Source organism: Condylura cristata, unplaced genomic scaffold, assembly GCF_000260355.1.
Source record: "Condylura cristata isolate star-nosed mole 26May11 unplaced genomic scaffold, ConCri1.0 scaffold00001, whole genome shotgun sequence".
In the NCBI taxonomy this organism is placed as follows: Eukaryota; Metazoa; Chordata; class Mammalia; order Eulipotyphla; family Talpidae; genus Condylura; species Condylura cristata.
Genome location: NW_004567102.1, coordinates 37,569,529 through 37,590,988, shown reverse-complemented (window position 1 = coordinate 37,590,988; position 21,460 = coordinate 37,569,529). Strand labels below are relative to the sequence as shown.

Below are 21,460 nucleotides of genomic sequence, written 5' to 3'. Positions count from 1 at the left end.
GGTCACCTCCGGGGCAGGCGGGAATTGAACTCATGCGGAAGCGGCTTTAGATTTTCAGTGCTGTGCTTTACCCTGCTTCGCCACCAGGGAGGGCCCTCTTTTTTGTACATTTAAACTTAATACTAGTTTACTTTTCCAACAACACTATGTTTTCCACAGACTGGTGAACTGAGAATGCGTTGTATATGTTTTCACTTTTGCACATTTAATAAGTCAGATTTAGTGTCACTGTGCCATTTTAATTTACTTTTCTCTAATTACAAGTGAATATGAGTATTTTTATACATTATAATGTCTCTTTTTGTATGTGAATGCCATTTTCCCATTTTTTCCCAACAGATTTATTGCTTTCCCCCCCTACCTACAATTATTAAAAGTTCTGTGATTGTGGGTGTATGTATTAGGTTTATAGAGTGACTTTTCTGGTGTCATATGTTGCAGTTACTTTTTCATTGTCAAGTGCTTTGACTTTACTTTTGCCCTGCTAAAATTTATATACATGTATTTGAACTAACAATTTTTTTCACTTATTGTTAAAGAGAAACGTAGCCACCTTTGTTTTTCTTCCAACATGCATGAGGTTATTTATTTAACTTAAGGTTCCCAACACACTTAGAGTTTTTCTTAAGTTTTGAGTGAGATTTGGATCTACAGTATCTCTTGCTAAGTAGAAATTAGTAATAAATAATATAGTCAGATTTCTCAATTTGTTCCCTCATGATATATTTGTATCTGTGTAGATGGCCAGTTATCCTAGCACTATTTTACTAGAATGATTGTTCTTTCTCCAACTTGCTGTAATGTTACTTTTGTTGGAAGTCAAGTGTCTTGTGTGTAGATCTTTTTCTAGGTTCTCTCAGGCCTACTGGCCTGTCCTTGTTGACAGTAACACATTTTTTTTGTTGAAGCTTTTATAAGTATTGCTGAAGCTTTTATAAATATTCTTAATATCTGATGGAATCAATCTTTTTTGTTGTTTAGGAAATTTTTATATTCTTACTGCTTTGTTCTTCCATATATAATTTCCGATGAATTTAGCAGGTTCTTAGACAAAGTCTTACAAGACTATTGACGTTACTTTGAATATGTAGAACAGGAAATTTTATGTGGTAACAACATTGAATTTTCCTACACGTGAATCTGGTATAGTTAGGGCTTTTCTTCTTCCTTCCTTGCCCAAACGTTCTCTTTGGCAACCAGTGTGTAAAGCATTTAGTTAAAAGCCGCTATTTTAGAAATTGTTGACATTTGTATAAGGATTATGTTAATGTCCATATAACTTAAGGGCAAAACAATTAGCTGATACTAAATAAGTCAAGGTTTCTATTTTAACACATACATATAGATGCTTCTATCGGTGCTAAATTAATGCCTTACTCTGGGGAATTAAAACGAGTGATTGCTATGTTATATACAAGTATACTGTCATGATAAAATAGTGCCTGTTATTTGAAAATAATTACACATTTATCTTGTTAGAATAATTTTTGAAAAGTAAAAACATTTTAAGAAATGTCCTGTTTTTTAGAAGTGGAAATTTGCGTGGTCAAAGTGGTAGTTATTATAAACACAACAGAACTTTACATTACGATAACATTAAATCCACTGAAATGATGGTGGTAAAACGTGTTAAAGAATAGTAGGTACATGAATGAGAAAAAAACAGTAAAGAAGTAAAGTTTACATACATACATACATACATACACACAATTACATATATATACATATATATGCAATGTAAATAGTGTATTTAAGAAATTCTTGCTTAGGAAAAGATATTTATTAAATAAGTGGATGGAGGAAGGGGGACACATGATGTAGTGTATATTGGCAAGCTTCCTGAAATGCATATGCAGGATAATTAGAGGCATACTGAATTTTAAATGTCAGCCAGTTTTTATTCTCTTTTGATAACATCTATTTGTATCAACAGTGACTATTCTTACTTCAAAATGGAGTTTATCAAGCTTTTTGAACATTTGTTATAAAGGAAATGACTTATCAGTATACATATCTAACATTAAATTTTTGATACTAGCAATGACTTGTGAGAGATTTAAAGTTTTTTTGGTTGGTTGGATTTGTTTTTTTACATATCAAATGATGACTAAGAAATTTCTCCATTTCACAGTTGAGATTTGAGACTTTTCCTATCCTTTTTTTTTTTGCATTCAATTGACAAGTGCCTTTATTCTTGTGTATTACCTTCAGCAATATCCTACAATGCCTTACTACTTTATTACAACATAAGCAGCTTTTTGCTAAACTGGCTTAATTCAGGATTTTGTTCAGCAGTGATTAACATTCTTTTTATTGGCTTTAAGTACCTCATAGACCTTTAAAGGATGTAGGGCTGGTGGATATTCAGGAGACTGAATATCTACCTTTTTTCTTAAAATCTTAGCTGTCTTGAGAATAGGCTTTCTTAGTCTTACTTCACAGAATCAGTGAATCTCCCACAGAACCAAACTATCTCCCAGCTGTTACCCTGTTGATGATAAGATACTAGAGACTATTAGAGATATCCTACTTTCAGAGAAGTTAACTTATGAATAAATGAATTCTAGAATATTGAAGTAGGGTCTTTGACTCACTGAATTTAAAAGATATGGTTTGATAATCATGGTTATTTTGCTGTTCTTGTATTCTAATTTTTCATGATTATACCATAATGATACACTGAGAATCTTGTTTGATTGATTTACAGTTTAGTTTCCTTTACTTTAGATATTATTCAATAAATTCTCAGATTGATGCAATAGAATTTACAGCCATCCTAGAAATAGTTAATTATAATTGTTTACCTGCCCTAAAATTCTATTAACCTTCATTACCCAGACTCTGAGGATATATAGGTTGTCCTATTGGCTTTATATAAGGAGTATAGACAAATTCTTTTTTGTGCTCTTTATGTATGACCATGCTAAGACTGGAGTTGCATCAATTAACTGTACGTTAGGAAGAGATTTATGATTAAAACAAGAGATAAACAGGAATATTTAATTATGCCATTTGTTTTCCATTACTATGTACGCTGCAAGCACATTTCTAATGAGTGGTATTTCTTAATTTGCAATGTTTTAAGACAGTCAAGAATGATGTAGACCTCTTTCAGGTCAGAATAGGGAGGGCTGATGTAGGGAAAGTAACCATTGTTTATTTCTGTCTTATCTATCATTTGATTTTTGTTTTTGTATGCATTTATTATTTTTCTAAGAAATAAGTACATTAAAAAAATAATCACTCCATACCACTAGCAAACTATAGTATATGGTATTTGATGTCCTTCCTGGTCTGCTCCAGATTTCCTTGGGATTTTCATCTCCAACCAAATAATCTTACTCTGGTCATACTTGTCTATCCTTTGTCTCAAATCTTTTGTATTCTTAGGACTTTTTAGATTTCTTCCTTTATCTTACACACCTTTTAAGATGTTACTGAAATCCCACCTGTTCTGACTTTGCTGGTTCCCTCCTTGCTACCCCTTTTCTAATGGTGAGTTATTCTATAATAGCTCTCATCAGAGGTTCTTTTATTGGCAGGATTGTTTTAAGTGTAAGAATTTTTTCCTTGCCTATTAGTGCAAAAGACAAGAGTAATTGCACAGATATTTTTCCAGTGTCATTATGTGAAAATTGATAATTATACAACTTTTTATTTATAAAAGAACATTTTATAAACAGTGCTTTTCTCTCCCTTCTTTGGTAGGTTACTTCCGCAGAATGTTGGCCTTCTCTACGTTGGAGGTTATGAAAGGCCCTTTGCACAAATCAAGGTATGATTGTTCATTTCCCATTATACTTTTCCTAGATATAGTTCACTTGTCCACCAAAAAAAGCCTGTGAACAAAATCAAATATGTCAAAACATATAAAAGATATAATGAATGTGAATTATTAATTTCATTTGATTTTGCATATTTCTACTAGAGAAATAATTCAGTTTTTCAAAGAATGAATTATATTCATTTTGTCCATAGTAAAGCTCACTTTGACCAAAGCATATTTTGTGATTAGTTAAGAAGGGTATAGCTTCGAGCCACATTTATGCTATAGTTTTACCTGTTTTGCCATTAAAAATTTTGAGAGTGTTGTTTGGGTATATGTGATGTACAGTAACCTGTACATATTTAAAATATGCAGTTTGGTAAATATTGTTTATATTTGTGAAACCATCACCACAATCAAACTCATAAGTGTGTTTGTTTCAAAAGTGTTCTTTGAAAATTAGCCCCTCCTTTTTTTCCTTTATACCTCCAGGCAACCACTTCTCTGATTTTATGATTTGTTTCATTATTGATTAATTTTCATTTGTTAGAATTTTATATAAAAGGCAGCTTACAGTCTCCCCATACTCTGCTTCTCTACAGTTTCTCCTCTATCTCAGCATTAGCATTTTGAGATTCATCCATTTTGCTGTACATACCAGTGTTATATTTCTGGACTCTGTTCTGCTTTGTTCATCTGTGTGCCTAGCCTTCTATGTATATCAGAGTAACCTTGATTATTGTAACTTTATAAGAAGCCATGAGTCAGGTTGTATAAGTTTTCCAACTTTTTAATTTTATTTTTTCAAACTTTTTTGGGCTAACCTAGGTTTTTTAAATTTCCAAATGAAATTGAATCATTTTATCAATTTCTATAAATTGGCCTGCTGTAATTTTGTTTTGGATCATATTGACTCTATAAATCAATGTGAGGAGAAATGACATCTTAACAATCTTTGTGGTTAGAGTCTTTCTAATCACAAGACACATATTTCTCCATTTATTTAGATCTTTTATGTCCCCCAGCAATATTTTGTTGTTTCAGTGTATTGGTCTTGCATATTTTAAAATAAATCCATGATACAGTTTAATACTATTATAGCTGTTCATTGCTAGTATATAGAAATAGACACATATTCAGTACCTGCTCATTGGTAGTATATAGAAACATACCCATATATAGTTTTTTGTGTTTACTTAAAATCATCTAATTTTGATATATTCAATTATTTTAGTTGCTTTAAAAAGTAAGCTTCTTAGGATTTCTTTTCACATCCATGCTTATGAGGTCTATTCATAAAGACATAAAACATACAAAAGAGTCTTTTGTATGTTTTAGTACAGTGGTTATAACTTTCAGACCAGTATTAAATAGAAATGATGAGAACAGTCATCCTTGATCTTGTTTAGTTGGTTGGTCAAAAATTGGGCTCTCCCTGGTGGTGCAGAGGGTTAAAACACCGCATTATGGAGCTCTCTGAAGCCACTGCAGCACGAGTTCAGTCATCCGTCAGGGAGCTGACACACATGGCGTGGCAGACCTCTCCTGACCTGGCCACTGCTCCCCTCAGCAGTGTATTTTTATAAACTGCTTGTTCTGCCCCCCACTCTGTCTCTGGTGAATATTCTCACCTATCACACCTCTGGCCTGTATCCCAGTTCTGTAAGAATAAATAAATAAATCTTAAAATAAAAATTGTTTCCATAGTAATATTGGTTATGGGTTGAATCCTGGATTCCAACTAGGCTTTCCTGTAAGTAGAATAATGTGAATATTCAAGGCAGTAGTAAAAAAGCAGCGTTGAAATAATCTCTTTTCTTTGTTTTTATAATTTTTGTTGATGTTTTTTGACAGATCTATAAAGATTGTTTTTGCATTTTTGATTTAACTTTGTGATTTTTCTTTTGTTTGTTGACACTGATTTATTGTTCTCCTGTTCATTTAAAGGGTGTGTATTTAAATTCTTTCCACTTGTACTTATGATATTTTTGTACTTTAATAAATAAGGATTTTTTGAGAATGAAGTAAATTGAATATGACATATAAGCTATTTAATATTGAGGAGGTTCAGCTACATTATTGACAGTTTTAAATAAAAAAATTATGTTAGCAACCATAGCATTATTATCTCTTCAAATAACTCCTTTAATTTAACTTAAAACAGTCCAAAAAGTCCACCTATTGGATCTTACATTGTAGACCCTTTTGAACTTTTCTGTCACCTTTTATATTAATGATAAACATTCAGATACATTTTTTTCATCTTCCTTTTTTAATATCCCTGGAATGTGAGTGGGGTTGGCAGGAGTCCCTTCATAAACATTCCCCACTATTATGTTTACTGAATTCAACTCTCTAGCTAGGAATCCTAATAATTTTCTGCAGGAATATTTTTGAAAGCTCAATATTTTTCTGTCTAGTGGTTTGGGAAATCCTGTTTTGTTTTATTATAACTAACTAAAAGAGAGCTGCATGTGTTATACGAAGAGTAGAATTTGATTGTATGTGTGTGTTGCTTGTTGCCTCAAAAACATGCTCTTAAGAATATGTATGTGCATAATTCTCAATTTCTCACCTGATTCATTAATGTAACATTTCCTTTATCCCTGTCTTTCCTAACAAGCCCAGTAGTAGTCATTCCTTTGTCAGCTTATCATTCCTGGATAATCAGCTCTGTAGGAAAAAGTTATTATTTAGGGTATGTTTCTCCTTTGATGTTACTGTGAGAAATTTTTCTTTCACACACTGTGAAAAAATTTCTTATCCTGATTGATTATTGAGGTCATTTCAAAATTGCTGTGGTTTTTTTGGGAAAATCTTAGGCAAATATCCTGACCTAATTAGAATACTTATAAGTTAATTGTAGAACAATAAAAAATATCATAACTTAAATGCTTAAGATTCGATTAGAAATTTAAGTTTACTTTCCTTGCCTTGCACCTGACTGCTCATGGACATGAAATATCAGTGTCTATTATGTTCATTTTTCCCTGTTAAGCTGAATGTTATGATACTGTGCTGTGCAGCACAAGTACCAGATATAACCTTTAATAAGTGAAACTTCTTTTCTTAAGACCATATTGGTGTTGAGTTTTTAAAAATAAATCAAGAACGGAAATTGTTCACTTGTTATTTTAGAAAATATCAGAACTACAGTGAGTGGCTTGGTATTAGGGGCTCTTTGTTAAAGAGATATTTTACGAATGTATTTCTAAAAAGGAATTCCATTTTACCAAGATTAGAGTGAGAGAAAGAAAAACAAAAGGGTCTAAGAGTGAGCAATCCCTGCACCGTAAGGTGCACAGAATAAAGTGGGGATTCAGCAGATCCCAAACTTGTAGTTTTTATCTGAATTGAGTCCTGTCTGGCAAGGCAGAGACAAGAACCACTGCTACTAAAAGTGTGCAATCCCTGCACCACTGCAGAAAGCTAGGGACCCTGCCATTGCTCTGGAATGGAGGAAATACAAAGCTAGGCAACTAACAGAGACAGTGCCCATCAACATATCCACAACACCACCACCCTTGTGGAGTTTGGTGCAGTAGTGCTGGACACAGTCTGATTATCAGTTATTGACAACCCATAAAGGGCACCCTCAATGATGTACCTGCCAATACCAGCAGTACAGTGTCGCAATGTATAGAACACATTAGAAAACAAACAGGGAGAAGACAGAATGCAAGCAACCAAGGACACATCATAAAAAGGAAACCAGCCACTAGAGCTCCCACTCCAAAGACTATTACAAGAAGTCCTAAAGCCAAAACCAACAGAGAAAAGAATAAGAAGAATGGAACAAGACAAGGAATAAAATCACAAACAGGCAAGCAAAATGGGAAATACAGCATTAATCTTAGCTCTAAATATAAATGGACTAAACTCATCAATAAAAAGACACAGAGTAGCAGGCTGGATTAACAGAACCTGTAAGAACTCCTCAGTCTAACAGAGACTTTAAAATTGCCATGATTAAAAACTAAAAGACAACAGAAAGGAAAAGAATGATATGAGAAAAATAATTAATGATCAAAAGAATTAAATTGAGTCCTTGAAAAGGAAATGAAAGAAATGCAGGAAATTAACAGATTAATGGAGGAGCTAAAGAACTCTGGAAAAAGCAACGAAAAGAGAGTAGATGAAATGAAAGAATATACAAGTACCCTTGAAGATGCAGAAATAAAAGGACCAAACAGAAAAGGGAAAAGGAGTACAAAGGGAAAAAAATGAAGGAAAACTTTACTATCTGACTCCATGAGGAAAGGAAATATAAGAGATATAGGTATTGTAGAAGGAGAGGAGAGAGACATAGGAACAAAGGAAATATTCAAGGAGATAATCAAAGAGACTTCCCAAACATGAAGAAAGAGATGAAAATAGACATACAAGAAGCAAGAAGAATACCAAACGTCCACAATGAAAGGGAAAATACAGCAAGACACATAATAGGAAAGCTTTCAAGAATCCAAGACAAGGAAAAAATAATGACGACGCTGACGAGAGGGAGGAAACAGATGACATATAAAGGAAAACCAGTCAGGCTGACATCAGACTTCTCCAAAGAAACACTATGGGCAAGAAGAAAGTGGAGGGACATATTTAACAAAGGCCAACAAAGGTTATTTTATCCTGCATAGCTTTCCTTCCTTTATGAAGAAAGGATAAGGACCTTCTCAGGCAAACAGAAACTCCAGAACTTCATTACAACTAAGCCCCCACTCCAAAGAATATTACAAGTCCTAAAGCCAAAACCAACAGAGGGATGAATAAGAAGAATGAAACAAGACAAAGAATAAAATCACAAAAATACAAGCAAAATGGAAAATATGTATCAATATTAACCCTAAATGTAAATGAACAAAAATCATCAATAAAAAGACACAGAATTGCCAACTGGATTAAGAAACAGAATCTAACCTTTTGCTGTCTCCAGGGAACACATTTAACTATAAAAGATAAAACTTGACTGAAAGTAAAGGATGGAAAACAACCCTTCAAGCAAATGGAACAAAAAGGAACAGCTATAGTTATATCAGATAAAATAGACTTCAAACTAAAAAAGAAAAAGAGACATTGACGGTCACTACATTATGATTAAGGGGACAGTATATCGAGACGACATAACACTTTTCAACATATACTCACCAAATTAAGGAGCACCAACATATACAGAACAATTATTATCATCTCTGAAAATCCGTACATAGTAGGAAATCTCAGCACACTACTCTCAACAATGGATAGATTGAGAGTGAAAGTAAGCAAGGACACAAAAGTTCTAATCAAGGACATAAACCTCATGGGCTTAATAGATATCTGTTGAACACTGAATCCCAAAAAATCTTGAGTACACATTCATTTCAAGTGTACATGAATCATTTTCCAAGATTAATCGTATATTGGGTCACAAGAAAAACATCAGCAGATACACTAAAATTGAAATCATACCAACCATCTTCTCTGACTATGAAAGTATCAAACTAGAAATAAACCATGAAAGAAGGCAAGGATCCCTCCTGTCTCATGGAGATTGAAACCCACACTATTGGAAGAACATTGGATCAATGAAGAGATCAAAGAAGAAATTAAAAAATACCTTGAGATAATGAGGACATAACTCTCTAGAACATATGGACACAGCAAAAGCAGTTATAAAAGGAAAATATATAGTATTACAGGCTCACAGAAAGAAACAAGCAACTCAAAGGAACAACTTAATCTTCCACCTTAAAGAACTGGAAAAAGAGCAACAACAACAACAAAAACCCCCAAAAGCCAGCAGAAGGAAGGAAATGATAGAAATCAAAGCAGAAATAAACAAACTGGAAAGGAAGAAAACAATCTCAAAGATTAATGAAGCCAAAAGTTGGTTCTTCGAAAAACTGAGAAAACACAAATAAATCGGATCATAGATGAAAGAGGAGATATCATAACAGACACAGCAGAAATCAATTACTATGAAGAGTTATATGCAAACAGGGCAGCAGTCTAGAAGAGATGGACAAATTCATACAACTTTACAATCATCCAATCTAGATAAAGAAGAAATAGAATACCTATAGCAGACCATTGCAAACAGTGAAATTGAAAGAGTAATCAAAATTCTCCCCCAAAACAAAAGCCCAGAACCATGTGGATTTACAAATGAATTCTATTAAAAGTTCAGAAATGAGCTAATGCTTATCCTACACAAACTCTTTCAAAAAATTGAGAAAGAAGGGATAATACCAAACACATTTTATGAAGCTAATATTACACTGATACCAAAACTGAACAAAGACATCACACACAAAAAAGAAATCTACCGGCTAATCTCTCTAATGAACACTGATGCGAAAATTCTTAATGAAATCCTAGCTAACAGAATCCAAAATGCATCAATAAGACAATTCACCACGGCCAAGTGAGATTTACTCCAGGGACACAAGGATGGCTCAACATCCAAAAATCAATTACTGTAATCCAACACATCAGCAAAAAGGAAAAATAAAAACCATATGATCATTATCAATTGATGCTGAGCATTCGACCAAGTTCAACAAACATCCTTTTATGATAAAGGCCCTTGAAATTGTTGGGATAAAAGAAACATACCTTTCACAATAAAGGCCATATATGACAAGCCCATAGCCACTATCATTCTCAATGTTGAAAAGCTGAAAGCATTTCATCATTAAGAACAAGATGTGGAACAAGACAAATATGTCCACTCTCACCACTGCTGTTTTCTAATACTGGAAGGTCTAGCCAGAGCAGTAAGACAAGAGAAAGACATATGAGGAATACAAATAGGGATAGAAGAAGTTGAACTTTCACTGTTCACGATGATATGATAATATACATAGAGAACCCCAAAACTCCACAGAAAACTGATAAAAATAAGCAAACAGTTTGTAAAATAGTGGGATACAAAATTAACACACAGAAGTCAGTAATTTTCCTATATGCAAATAATATGCAAAGAAGTGAAGAAAATCATTGAAGCAAACCAGCAAAAAAATCAAGTATCTTGGAATAAACCTAACAAAAGAGGTAAAGGACTTATACAAAGAAAATTATAAAACATTGTTAAAAGAAATAAGAGAAGATACAAAAATGGAAAGACATCCCCTGCTCATGGATTGGAAGAATTAACATTATCAAAATCGCCATCCTACCAAAGGCAATTTACAGATTCAGTGCTTTTACAATAAAAATTTCAATGATATTCTTTAAAGAAATAGAACAAGTATTAATGGAATTCATAAGGAGCCACACACACACAAACTCAAAAACCAAACAACAACAGCAAAACACCCCAAATAGCCAGAGGTCTCCTGACTAAAAAGGGAGGGAATGGAGGTATCATACTCCCAGACTTCAAACTATTCCACAAAACCATAATAATCAAAACTGCTCAGTAATACATTGAGGGCAGACAGACCAAGGGAATTGAATAGAAAACCCAAAAATAAACCCATAGATTTATGGACAACAAATCCTTGACAAAGGAGCATTGCATATACAGTGAAACAAAGATTGTTCAATAAATGGTACTGGGAAAACTGGGCTACTACATGCAAAAAAAAAAAAAAAGAAGTTAGACTACAAACTCACACAATGCACGAAGAGCTATTCAAAATGGATTAAAAGATCTAGACATAAGACCTGAAACCATAAAATGTACAGAAAAAAATATAGGTGAAACACTACATGGCATATACCTCAATAACATTTTAAAGATACATCACCCAAAGCAAAGAGAATGAAGGAAAGGATTAACAGCTGGACTGCATCTTTTCTACAAAAAAAGAGTCACTAATCAAAACAAAGAGACACCGCTACTGATTGGGAGAAAAGTTTTGCACACATTTATGAAAAGGGGCCGATTACAAAGATCCACAAAGAGCTGATAAACTAAACAACCAAAAGCAAACTAAACAACCCAGTCAAAAAATTGGCAGAACAGCTAAAAAGATACTTCTCCATTGAAGAAATGCAGATGGCCAACAGGCATATGAAAAGCATCACTTGTAGTAAGGGAAATGCAAATTAAAACCACAGTGAGATACCATCTCACACCAGTGAGAATGGCACCTATTAAAATAACTAATAACAACAAATGTTGACGAAGATAGGGAGAAAAAGGAGCTCTCCTGCACAGCTGGTACAACTACTATGGAAAGGTGTTTGGAGTTTTCTTAAACTGCTAAAAATGGATCTTCCATGTGATCCACTCCTAGGTATCTACTCAAAGGACACAAAAACATTGATTTAGTAGGACACTTGCACTTCCATGGTTATTGCTGCTCTACTTACAGTATGGAAGAGGTGGCGTCAACCCAAATACCTAAAAATAAATGACTGGATCAAGAAGATAGGGTATGTATACACAATGGAATATTATTCAGCAATCAAAAGAGATAAATCCATGCCTTTTGCAGCAACATGGATGGAGCTGGAAAGGATCATGCTTAGTGAAATAAGCCAGAAAGAAAAAGAAAAATACCAATGATTTCACACATAGCAGGAGCATAAGGGGTTGGGGGGAAAAGGTAATTGTAATAAAGTAAAAACAAAAAACAACAAACAACTATAAGTGGTATTTTATGGTGGTGGAGAGGGAAATAGGATCAAAACTGGGATGGGAAGAATGCATGAGAGTATGGTGATGGCACATGGGTGAACTAGTGGTAGGAAGTCCATGGGGATTACAATTGAGATGAAAAAATGCACAAAATGAAGAAAGATGTAAAAAATAAATTAATTAAAATAAATTTTTATAAAAAGGGAATACTCCTACATTGCTGGTGGGAATGTAAAATGGTCCAGCCACTATGGAAAGCTGTGTGTGGGGGTGGGTTCCTCAAACTGCTAAAAATGGAGCTTCCATACTCCTAGAAAAATGCACAAAATGAAGATCTACCCAGAGGACACAAAAACATTAATTCGAAAGGACACCTGCACCCCTGTGTTTGTTGTAGCACTGTTTACAATAGGTAAGCTAGGGAAATAATTAAAATATCCCAAAATAGATGACTGGATCAAGGAGATATGGTGTGTATGTGACACACACACACACACACACACACACACAATGGAATATTTCCAGCAATCAAAAAGGTAAACCCATGCCATTTGCAGCATAGATGGAGCTGGAAGGGATCATGCTCAGTGAAATAAGCCAGAAAGAAAAAGAAAAATACTGGATGGTTTCACCCTTAGGAAAAATGTAGAGAACCCAAATAAGAGATCGGGGAAAAAATTGTAATAAAGTAAATATCAAAATCAGGCCCTCCCTGGTGGCGCAGCGGGTTAAAGCACAGCACTGAGAAGCTAAAGCCACTTCTGCATGAGTTCGATTCCCGCCTGCCCTGGAGGTGACCACATGGTGTGGCAGACCTCCCCTGACCCGCCTGCTGTTCCCCTCAGCAGTATACTTCATCTCTCTGCCTGTTCTGCTCCCCACTCTGTCTCTGGTGAAGCCTCTCACCGCCCCTGAGCCTCTGGCCTGTACCCAGTTCTGTATGCACAAATAAATAAATCTTAAAAAAAAAATCAAAATCAAAAACAAAAGGAAAGTAGATATTGTGCAAATGTTAAATGAATTCAGAAATTTGTTTAACATGATAATAGATACCTGTATTTTTAGCATATCATTACAGCCATTCATGCAGATTCACTTACACATATATATACACATACAGCCATTATTATCCATCTTTTAGTTTTGTTTTCTACCCAAGCCCTAGATAAAGACATGGATATATACAAGCATGGGATTTCATCATAGTCTCAAATTAGTATATCATCATACTTTTGATAGTTTAGGCTTCGTTTGTTTTAGAGGAAATTATTCCATTGTTTTATCAACATCTCCTGTAAGTCATTGGGTAGATTCTTTTTCAAATAAGTTTAATTCATATGTACACATATATATGAGTGCTCTCTACATATAACTTTCATTTAAGAATATAACTATCTAAAATATAATAAACTAAATATGGATGATTTTATAATGAGTTGTAACAGTAAAAAAGAAATTGCCACATATACTCTATTGTTTTGTGCTATCAGTGACACAGATTTTACCCTCATCCAAGTATATCACTGAATTTCTTACAACTATCAGGAATTAAGTTCCTAAATTTACTGGCCCATAGGCAACTTAAGAGTTTTCTTGAATGAAAGATATGGCTTATTATTGATGACTTATTAATGGCAGCCTTTGAAATTTGAAATTAGAAGTTTTAGTTAAATTAAAATTTGGCTTAACTCCTAATTGTAGCTTTTAAACTGTCAAATTTTTCAGAAGCCCCTTATTTGGGGGAGAGAACAGATATATTTCCATATACCAGTATCTTTGCATAATTCCTTATCTTAATTGTGTGTGTGTGTGTGTGTGTGTGTGTATTACTCATAGAATATTTTTGTAGACATTTCAAGTTTAAGGATTAGTTTACATTTTATACCTATTACTTTGTGTTGTCTTCTGGATCATTTCACATTTTAATGTTATTCTCAAAGGTTTTTAGTTATGGAGCCTCCACTTAACAGCCAGAGCCTTAAAAACAAGAAGCACAGAAACCTGTCAGCATCACTTTTAATCAACCCAGAGGTTGTGGAAGACGCCACGCCAAAGGGCTGTCCCTCCCGCAGGGCTTGGTATTAGTTGCCTCTTCCAGTTCTGACAGCCCAAGAAGTGTGAAAGGCTGTGAGGCTGAGTCAGTTTCTACTTTGACACTGCAGAATAGCTAAAAAGAAGTCTTCTATATTTTAACTATGAATTCCATGAAGCAGCCAGGTATAAGTAAGGCATACAACCATTTTTCTGAGGCAGTTATTTTATAGTCAGTACAGCAAAGTTATTCTCTGCCTGCTGAGGGTGCCATTAGTTAAGTGTCATACTCTTAAGTTTCTCTGCCTGAATTTTTAAAAAGTCTCTTTCAGCTAGGGATGTGTGTAAGATTGGTCTTTGTATTCCAATGCCTGTGCAATATAGGCAAAATCATTAATAATCTCCATTTTTGAAAATTCATCAAACCATTTCCTATAAATTTTATCTATTAAAATAAAGTAGGATATTTTTCCTTTACCACACTCAAATTGTTACTAAATTTTTTTTTGAGATGGCTGATCATTTTAGTTTTTAGAATAAATTAAATTTAAAGGAAAAATATTTGGTATTTATTGTAATAAAAGCTTAACACTTAGAAAAGTGATGGTAATGATTTGTTTGCGGACTGATGAACTTTTAGAAAATAATTGATTTTTTAGATTAATACCAATCTAATTTAGGTTTCACTAATACCAATCTAATTTAGGTTTACTAAATGAAGTTATTTAAGATCCATATTTTAAATTTCTAAAATATCTGACATATTCCTCAGGAAAAGATTTGGTCCCTAAGACTGATTATTCTATGTTAGTGGCTACCAAACTTTTGACCATGACCTATGGGAATATAAGAAGTGCATTCCAATCTACACATATTCATACATATATTTATAAGTACATAGCAAAAATTGAAGCTAGAGCTGTATTTTCCATCCTACTGTTTACTTTTCTATTGATTCTCTTTTTATTTATTTTTACAATTTACTTATCTATTCATACAAGAACTGGGATGTAGACCAAGCTGAGGGGGTCAGAGGATTCATCAGAGACAAAGTGGAGAGCAGAACAGGAGAATCTACTGAAATACACTGCTGAGGGGAGCTGTGGGTGGGACAGGAGACGTCTGCTGTGGCATGTGGGTCAGCTCCCTGGCTGGTATTGAACTTATGCCCCAGTGGCTGGTGATAGGATACTGCTTTGTCTTTAACACCTGTGCTACCAGGGAGGCCCTGGACTCAATTTTTTTTTTTTATAATAGTTTATTTTTACATCATTTTGTACTTTTTTTTCTCAATTGTAATCCCTATGGGTTTCCCATCACTGAGTCACCCATGTGCTATCGCCGTAGTCCTGTGCACTTCACTCCACCCCCTGGACTCAGTTTTTAAGTGGTGGTCTCAGTCCACTAAATTTACTTCTATCTTGGAAATGGGGTCAACATTGCCATATGTTTCTGGCAGGAGAATGCCACATTTATGGAAATGTCAGTAAGGAAGCTCGCCTAGCTCACTTGCTTATGGGTTGATAGCCCTTCTGGTAGCTTTGGAGGGGAAGAAATGATGAGCTGTTATAGTTGCTGGGAAGGAGGAGGAAAGTACATGAAAAGATAAATTTTAAATAATTAAAAATGTTTTATGGAGCCAGTAAAGCTATTTCCTGTCCCCCCCCCCAAAAAAATGCTAATTCTCAAGAATAGAAGGGAGCCTTCCACACCTACACAGTTTTCCTAGTGATTTTATGTACTTTGAGAATATAAGATCTCCCTTAGGTGAGGAAAATTAGAAAGAAATGGAGGTGAGAAATTGAGAGAAAGCACTGGAATCAGTTCTAATGCTTGCTGATGTATTTATTTAAAAAAAATGGCTAAATAATATGCTATAATTAAGAGACAGATTTTCAGTGTCTCATAGTAATCAGGAAGAACATTATCCCTTTATAGAAAACATTTAAAAAAGTGAAAGTTTTAAAAAATTCTGCAAACCCTCACAAAGGCCGTAAGTCTCCCTACTTGCATGCAGTAGCTATTAAGTTGTTGACAACTTACTATCTTTCACACTGGCAGAGTGCTTCATTCAGGGTGGGCTCTCTCCATAGGTAACTTTCCAGATGTTAAAAACCATTCATTGTTGTTTACTAACTAGTGAGTTAAAAACAAGTCACACAGTAATTGCCAACTTAAAGCTCCAAAAGTACATTACAGAATTGTTCTTCTGCTATTTCGACAAGTTTCTCTTGGCAGTGTTACTGCCCAAACTTAGTAACACTTAGGGGCTATGGCCATACATATTTCAGTATTCTTGTGTTCTTGGCTCTAGATAACTAACTAGATGCACACAGTAGTAAGACTCATAGGGGTATACATATCTTGTTCATTCAGCATCTATTTAGGTTAGAGCCTGAGATATAAAGCACTAAATAATTACTTGTTAACGTTATTTTTGAAGAATGCTTTGAACTTATTTACCATTATTTACCATGAAGTTCATCAAAGTATTTAAGACTCTGGTTCTAATTACAGACATATTAGACATATTTACTGTCTTAAAACTTTATTTTCTAATCACTATTACATCTTGAGTTGGGCTATCTTTGAGGCAATATAAATTAGTTTTATTTTCTAATTTAGGTTTGTGGTTGAAATTATTATTAAAATCAGTAGCTTTATTTGAAATGTAGATTTTATGAATACATTATTCTGAGAACATTTTAAATATAGTCCTCAAATTATTTTCCAATTAAGGAAGTTAGCATTTTTCTTAGCCGGAAATTCCAGTGACTTCAATCTCTTGAGCTAGAAACTTCATAGAAAAAAATACTGGAAATTATTTTAGCATATTCTGGTTTTAAAAGCCCTATCAAGATAAGTTCTTGTTAAATGTGGTTTAGAGCAAAAAAGAACAAACAATTCTTTTCTGTAATTTTGGAATGTTCTCAAAAAAATAAATGGTGTCATTTATAGTCAAGTATTTATAATGTAGCAAACCTCCTGTTTTGGTGAAAGGAAATAACATGGTACTTATCTGGTGTTCTTTTCCTACTGTAGTTTATTTCTGAAAGGGACTAGTTCTCTGACTTAAATTTCAGAGGCACTAGTAAACATATAAATATAAAATATTAGACCCAAAGTGGCTACTACTAAATTCATGTTTCTGATGTATATTTAGATTAGACATCTAGAAGTTATATATTTCACCTCTGTTCCCATGAAAGGAGAAAGATAATTTCTCCAGTAAATAGTTAGTTACAAAGCAATACTCAGTTTTTGCTTCATTGCATCCAGAAAAGAAAGATGGGTCATAAGTAGATGTTACTGGAGCCATCCAAGAAAATACTGCCAGGGTTCTACTCTTGCCAAGTCTGTGCATACCACCAGTCTCAATAGGCACTGTTAAAGTATTTCCATCAGTTAACTTTTTTGAATGACTTGTCCAAATCCACAGAAACAGTGCTAGATAGTTCTTTGCATATTTAAAAAAAGAAACTTAAAAAAAAAAAAGGAATTCACTTGTTTTCTTGCCTAATAAAATTTCAAAAACCAAGTACTCCCAACTCCCCAAATTCAGAGACTGTAGTAAAGACTCATTTCATGTGTTCCATGGCCATGATTCAGGTGGTTAGGAATGCTCCAGACTGACTAGTGTTCTTCTTGTTGACTCTTTAAGTAAATTGTGACAGATTCTGGAACTCTGAGACTAGATGTTGCAAATCCATGTAAATTGCCAAAATTTGTAATTAGAAATATTAAAATTCAACCTTCAGAAATTTCAGACTGCTCAGTGACATCCTGTCATAAATAAGTATTGTGGGGCATGAGTAGGAAGGATTTTGATTTTCTAAGACAGGAGTAAAGAAATAGAGTCAAGTACATCTAAAAATAGTTACATCTAAATAGTGGACTAAAAATATTTGTTCCAAATATTCCAAAATTTCATTCTCTACAGAATTGCTTGCCAGTAAGTAAAAAGGACAAGTTTGTAGTTCAAGAAACCAACAAACTACTGAATACAAAGAAAGTTAAGGTGTGAAGAAACTTCCAAATAAAACATTGCAAATACAAATCAGCATTGAGGTATCATTTGGATATTCAGCTTCACTAAAATGTGTCAATACATCATAACATTTCTAATACCTAGGAAATAGTTCGTCATTCCTTTGCTCAAGTAATGTGTAGTTTCTAGTATTAAAGTACTTTTAATTAAGTTTTTAAGTTTTAACCCTGGATTAGCAGTAAACATTATGTACACACATACAGATGTGTATATATACAATACATGTGTGTATGTGTATACACATGTATGCATATATACATATATGTATGGGTGTGTGTATACACACATACACCAGAATTTCTTCTCAATAGATTATAGTAATTTAGAATCAAATTTTATTTTCTAAGTCTTAGTTATTTATAAAAGGCAGATATGTAGCGTAAAGTTCATTTTGTACCAAGTTTTTTGGAAGTAGGGCCATGGTAGACTGAGACATTGTAAAGCAAATACCATAAAAATATTTAAATTTAATGTATAATAATGATTTTTTACTATATAACTAGATGTTAGTATCTTCTGGAAATCTCATCTTTTCTTCTTAGAATTGGATAACCTTCTAATATGAAAAGGGAAAATAGAATTTATTTGCTAAACCAGAAGTATGAATAGTTTGCACTGGTATCAAGCAAAAAAAAAACAACAAAAAACTTAAAAAAAAAAATTATTTGTGCATACAGGCCACAGGTATAGGGTTGATGAGAGGATTCACCAGAGACAGAGTGGGGAGCAGAACAGGCAGATCTACGAAGTACACTGCTGAGAGGAGCAGTGGGCAGGTCTGCTACGCCATGTGGATCACATGCGGGAGGGGGATCGAATTCATGCTGAAGTGGGTTTAGCTTCTTAGTGCTGTGCTCTAACCCGCTGCGCCACCAGGGAGGCCAAAAAAATGTTTAACCATCACTTATTGAGCACTTTGTGCCATACACTGTTCTGTTTCCCGGCCTATGACATGTAGATACTTGGAGCATTTCCGTTTTTATAGGTCAGGAGAACAGAAGACTTGAGTAACAACCCAAGGTTACACTTGTGTGTACAGTTAAATTATATTGCTTCCTGTTGGAGTGTTATTTTAGTGTGTACTATTTTGAACTGATTAGGTATTATTTATGTAGCATTATTGTCATATACAGTATATAATTATAATTTCTGCAGTCCTGAGTTTTGCTTATACATTAGGCCAAAATTAGCTTGTATGATAATGATATAAAAAAAATACCAGTAAATACATGTCTGGACTCAATAACTTGACCAAACGAATGTGGTTCCACTATAAGAATCAAGATAGTAATTTGGTTCATTCACATAAAAAGGTGAAACTATAAAGAACTCAAATTTAATCTCACCTTTGCTGCTTATTTAATTATTGAGTGTTTATTTATGTTCACTAGTTACTAACAACAAGAACGGTGTTCATGTGTTGGGAACATTTGTGAATCCCTGAGATATTAAAAGACTTCTAATTACAGTATCACTTAATAGAGTTAAGAAGTATTTTCTGTTTCCAAAGCATCTAATTTGAAACCTATTGTATCACATATTTTCCCTTAAACTACCGTGTTTTCTTGTTTTTCTTTTGTATTAAATACTTTTAGTTTTACCTTTTCTTGATATTCAAGAGATTTGGGTAAAACTATTAGTTTTTACTTTGAAACAGGCTCTAGAAATCTACTTTAGGATGGAGCTAGCCTGTGAAATTTGAGTGTTCCTATTAGGTCACACACAAAAAAATTAATATCTTATTTACAGGATTTTTTTTTTTTTAAAGCAGGCATTGTGGTTTGGTAGATCCAACAACAACAGCAAAAAAAAAGATTTTCTCATTTTCTGGCTCAAAGTTGAGTGTGTTTTGTGATCATAACTGGTATTAAAACATTTTAATGTTTTTCAAGATCAGTGTATTTTGGAGGCATTTTGATGACTCAGGGCTGATTTTAGCTGCAAAAAGAATTATAGCAGAATTGCAAGCAGAAGGAACAGATGTTTTGTTTTTTTTTTTCAAGTTTCAGGATGAGTAGGTTGGTTGCATAGCACAAGGGTAATTGGATGATGCAAAAGCAAGGAGATGTTCTTGGGAAGATTTTGGTTTAGCAAAAGGATGAATGAAATAAAGCAAAATCCACATGATACAGACCATTAAATGTCTCAAAGGGGAAATTTCTAGAATGGAATGGTGCCACATAAGGAAAAGATAGAAATTATGTTGGTGATAGTAACTTACTGTTGTGACGAACTATTCCTCGTTATTACATCTACTGAAAGATTTATATCCCCAGACTTTCATAGGAGTCATTCTATCCATAATAGTAAAATTGTAAATCTGATGATGATTTTGCCATTATTGGAAAAAAATTAAAGTTTGGAAGGACAAAGACAGTCTATTTATTTGAATTTCAAGTGTTCTTAATAGATTTACCTCACTTGAGACCAGGTCTCCGATCTGCTCTGATTACAGAATTAGCACTTCTAAATATCTAATATCTTTCCTTCTCAAACCTTCTACTCCTCCTTAATCTCTAGTTTCCGCATCTTGGTACTTTGGTACTCGCTAGCTACTTAATTTATCCTCCAGTGTATGGCCTTAGAACTTTTCATAAATTTGCCCTTTGGGAATTTGCTTTTTTTCATTTTTAAATTATCACCAACAACAGCTTTCTGTTGTCCAAATATAAATCCTTTTTCACTATCATATCCTGGTTTTCCCAAATTTCCATTCCTCTTTAATGCTTACAATCCCTACACTGTACATGTTGTATATTCCATTATCTTAAAACTCAAATGCTTGTCAAAAACAAAAATCAATTATGTTGATATGTACAAGGCATTTGGCAAAGACTAAGGATTTAAAGATTAATAATACATTTTATCTGCTATTAATTTTTACAGTCTAATTGGTGAGATGGAAGAAATCTCTTTTTATAAAGTTAATACACAACAGGAAGAACTGTGTGGACTGGGTAGTTGAAGTTGGAGTCACAAAGGAAGTGATCAGTTAGGTGAATAGTTGGTTCTCTCTCTCTCTCTCTCTCTCTCTCTCTCTCTCTCTCTCTCT

The 21,460-nt window shown here is 33.8% G+C and overlaps 1 protein-coding gene across 1 annotated transcript in view; it reads left to right on the top strand.

The window, feature by feature from the left end:
- The window catches only part of RNGTT (RNA guanylyltransferase and 5'-phosphatase), a 215,108-nt gene that overhangs the window by 165,700 nt on the left and 27,948 nt on the right, over positions 1–21,460 (top strand). The window contains exon 14 of the mRNA XM_004673684.2: positions 3,709–3,775. Within this exon, the coding sequence (XP_004673741.1) occupies positions 3,709–3,775 (67 nt within the window). The remainder of the gene's footprint in view (positions 1–3,708; positions 3,776–21,460) is intronic.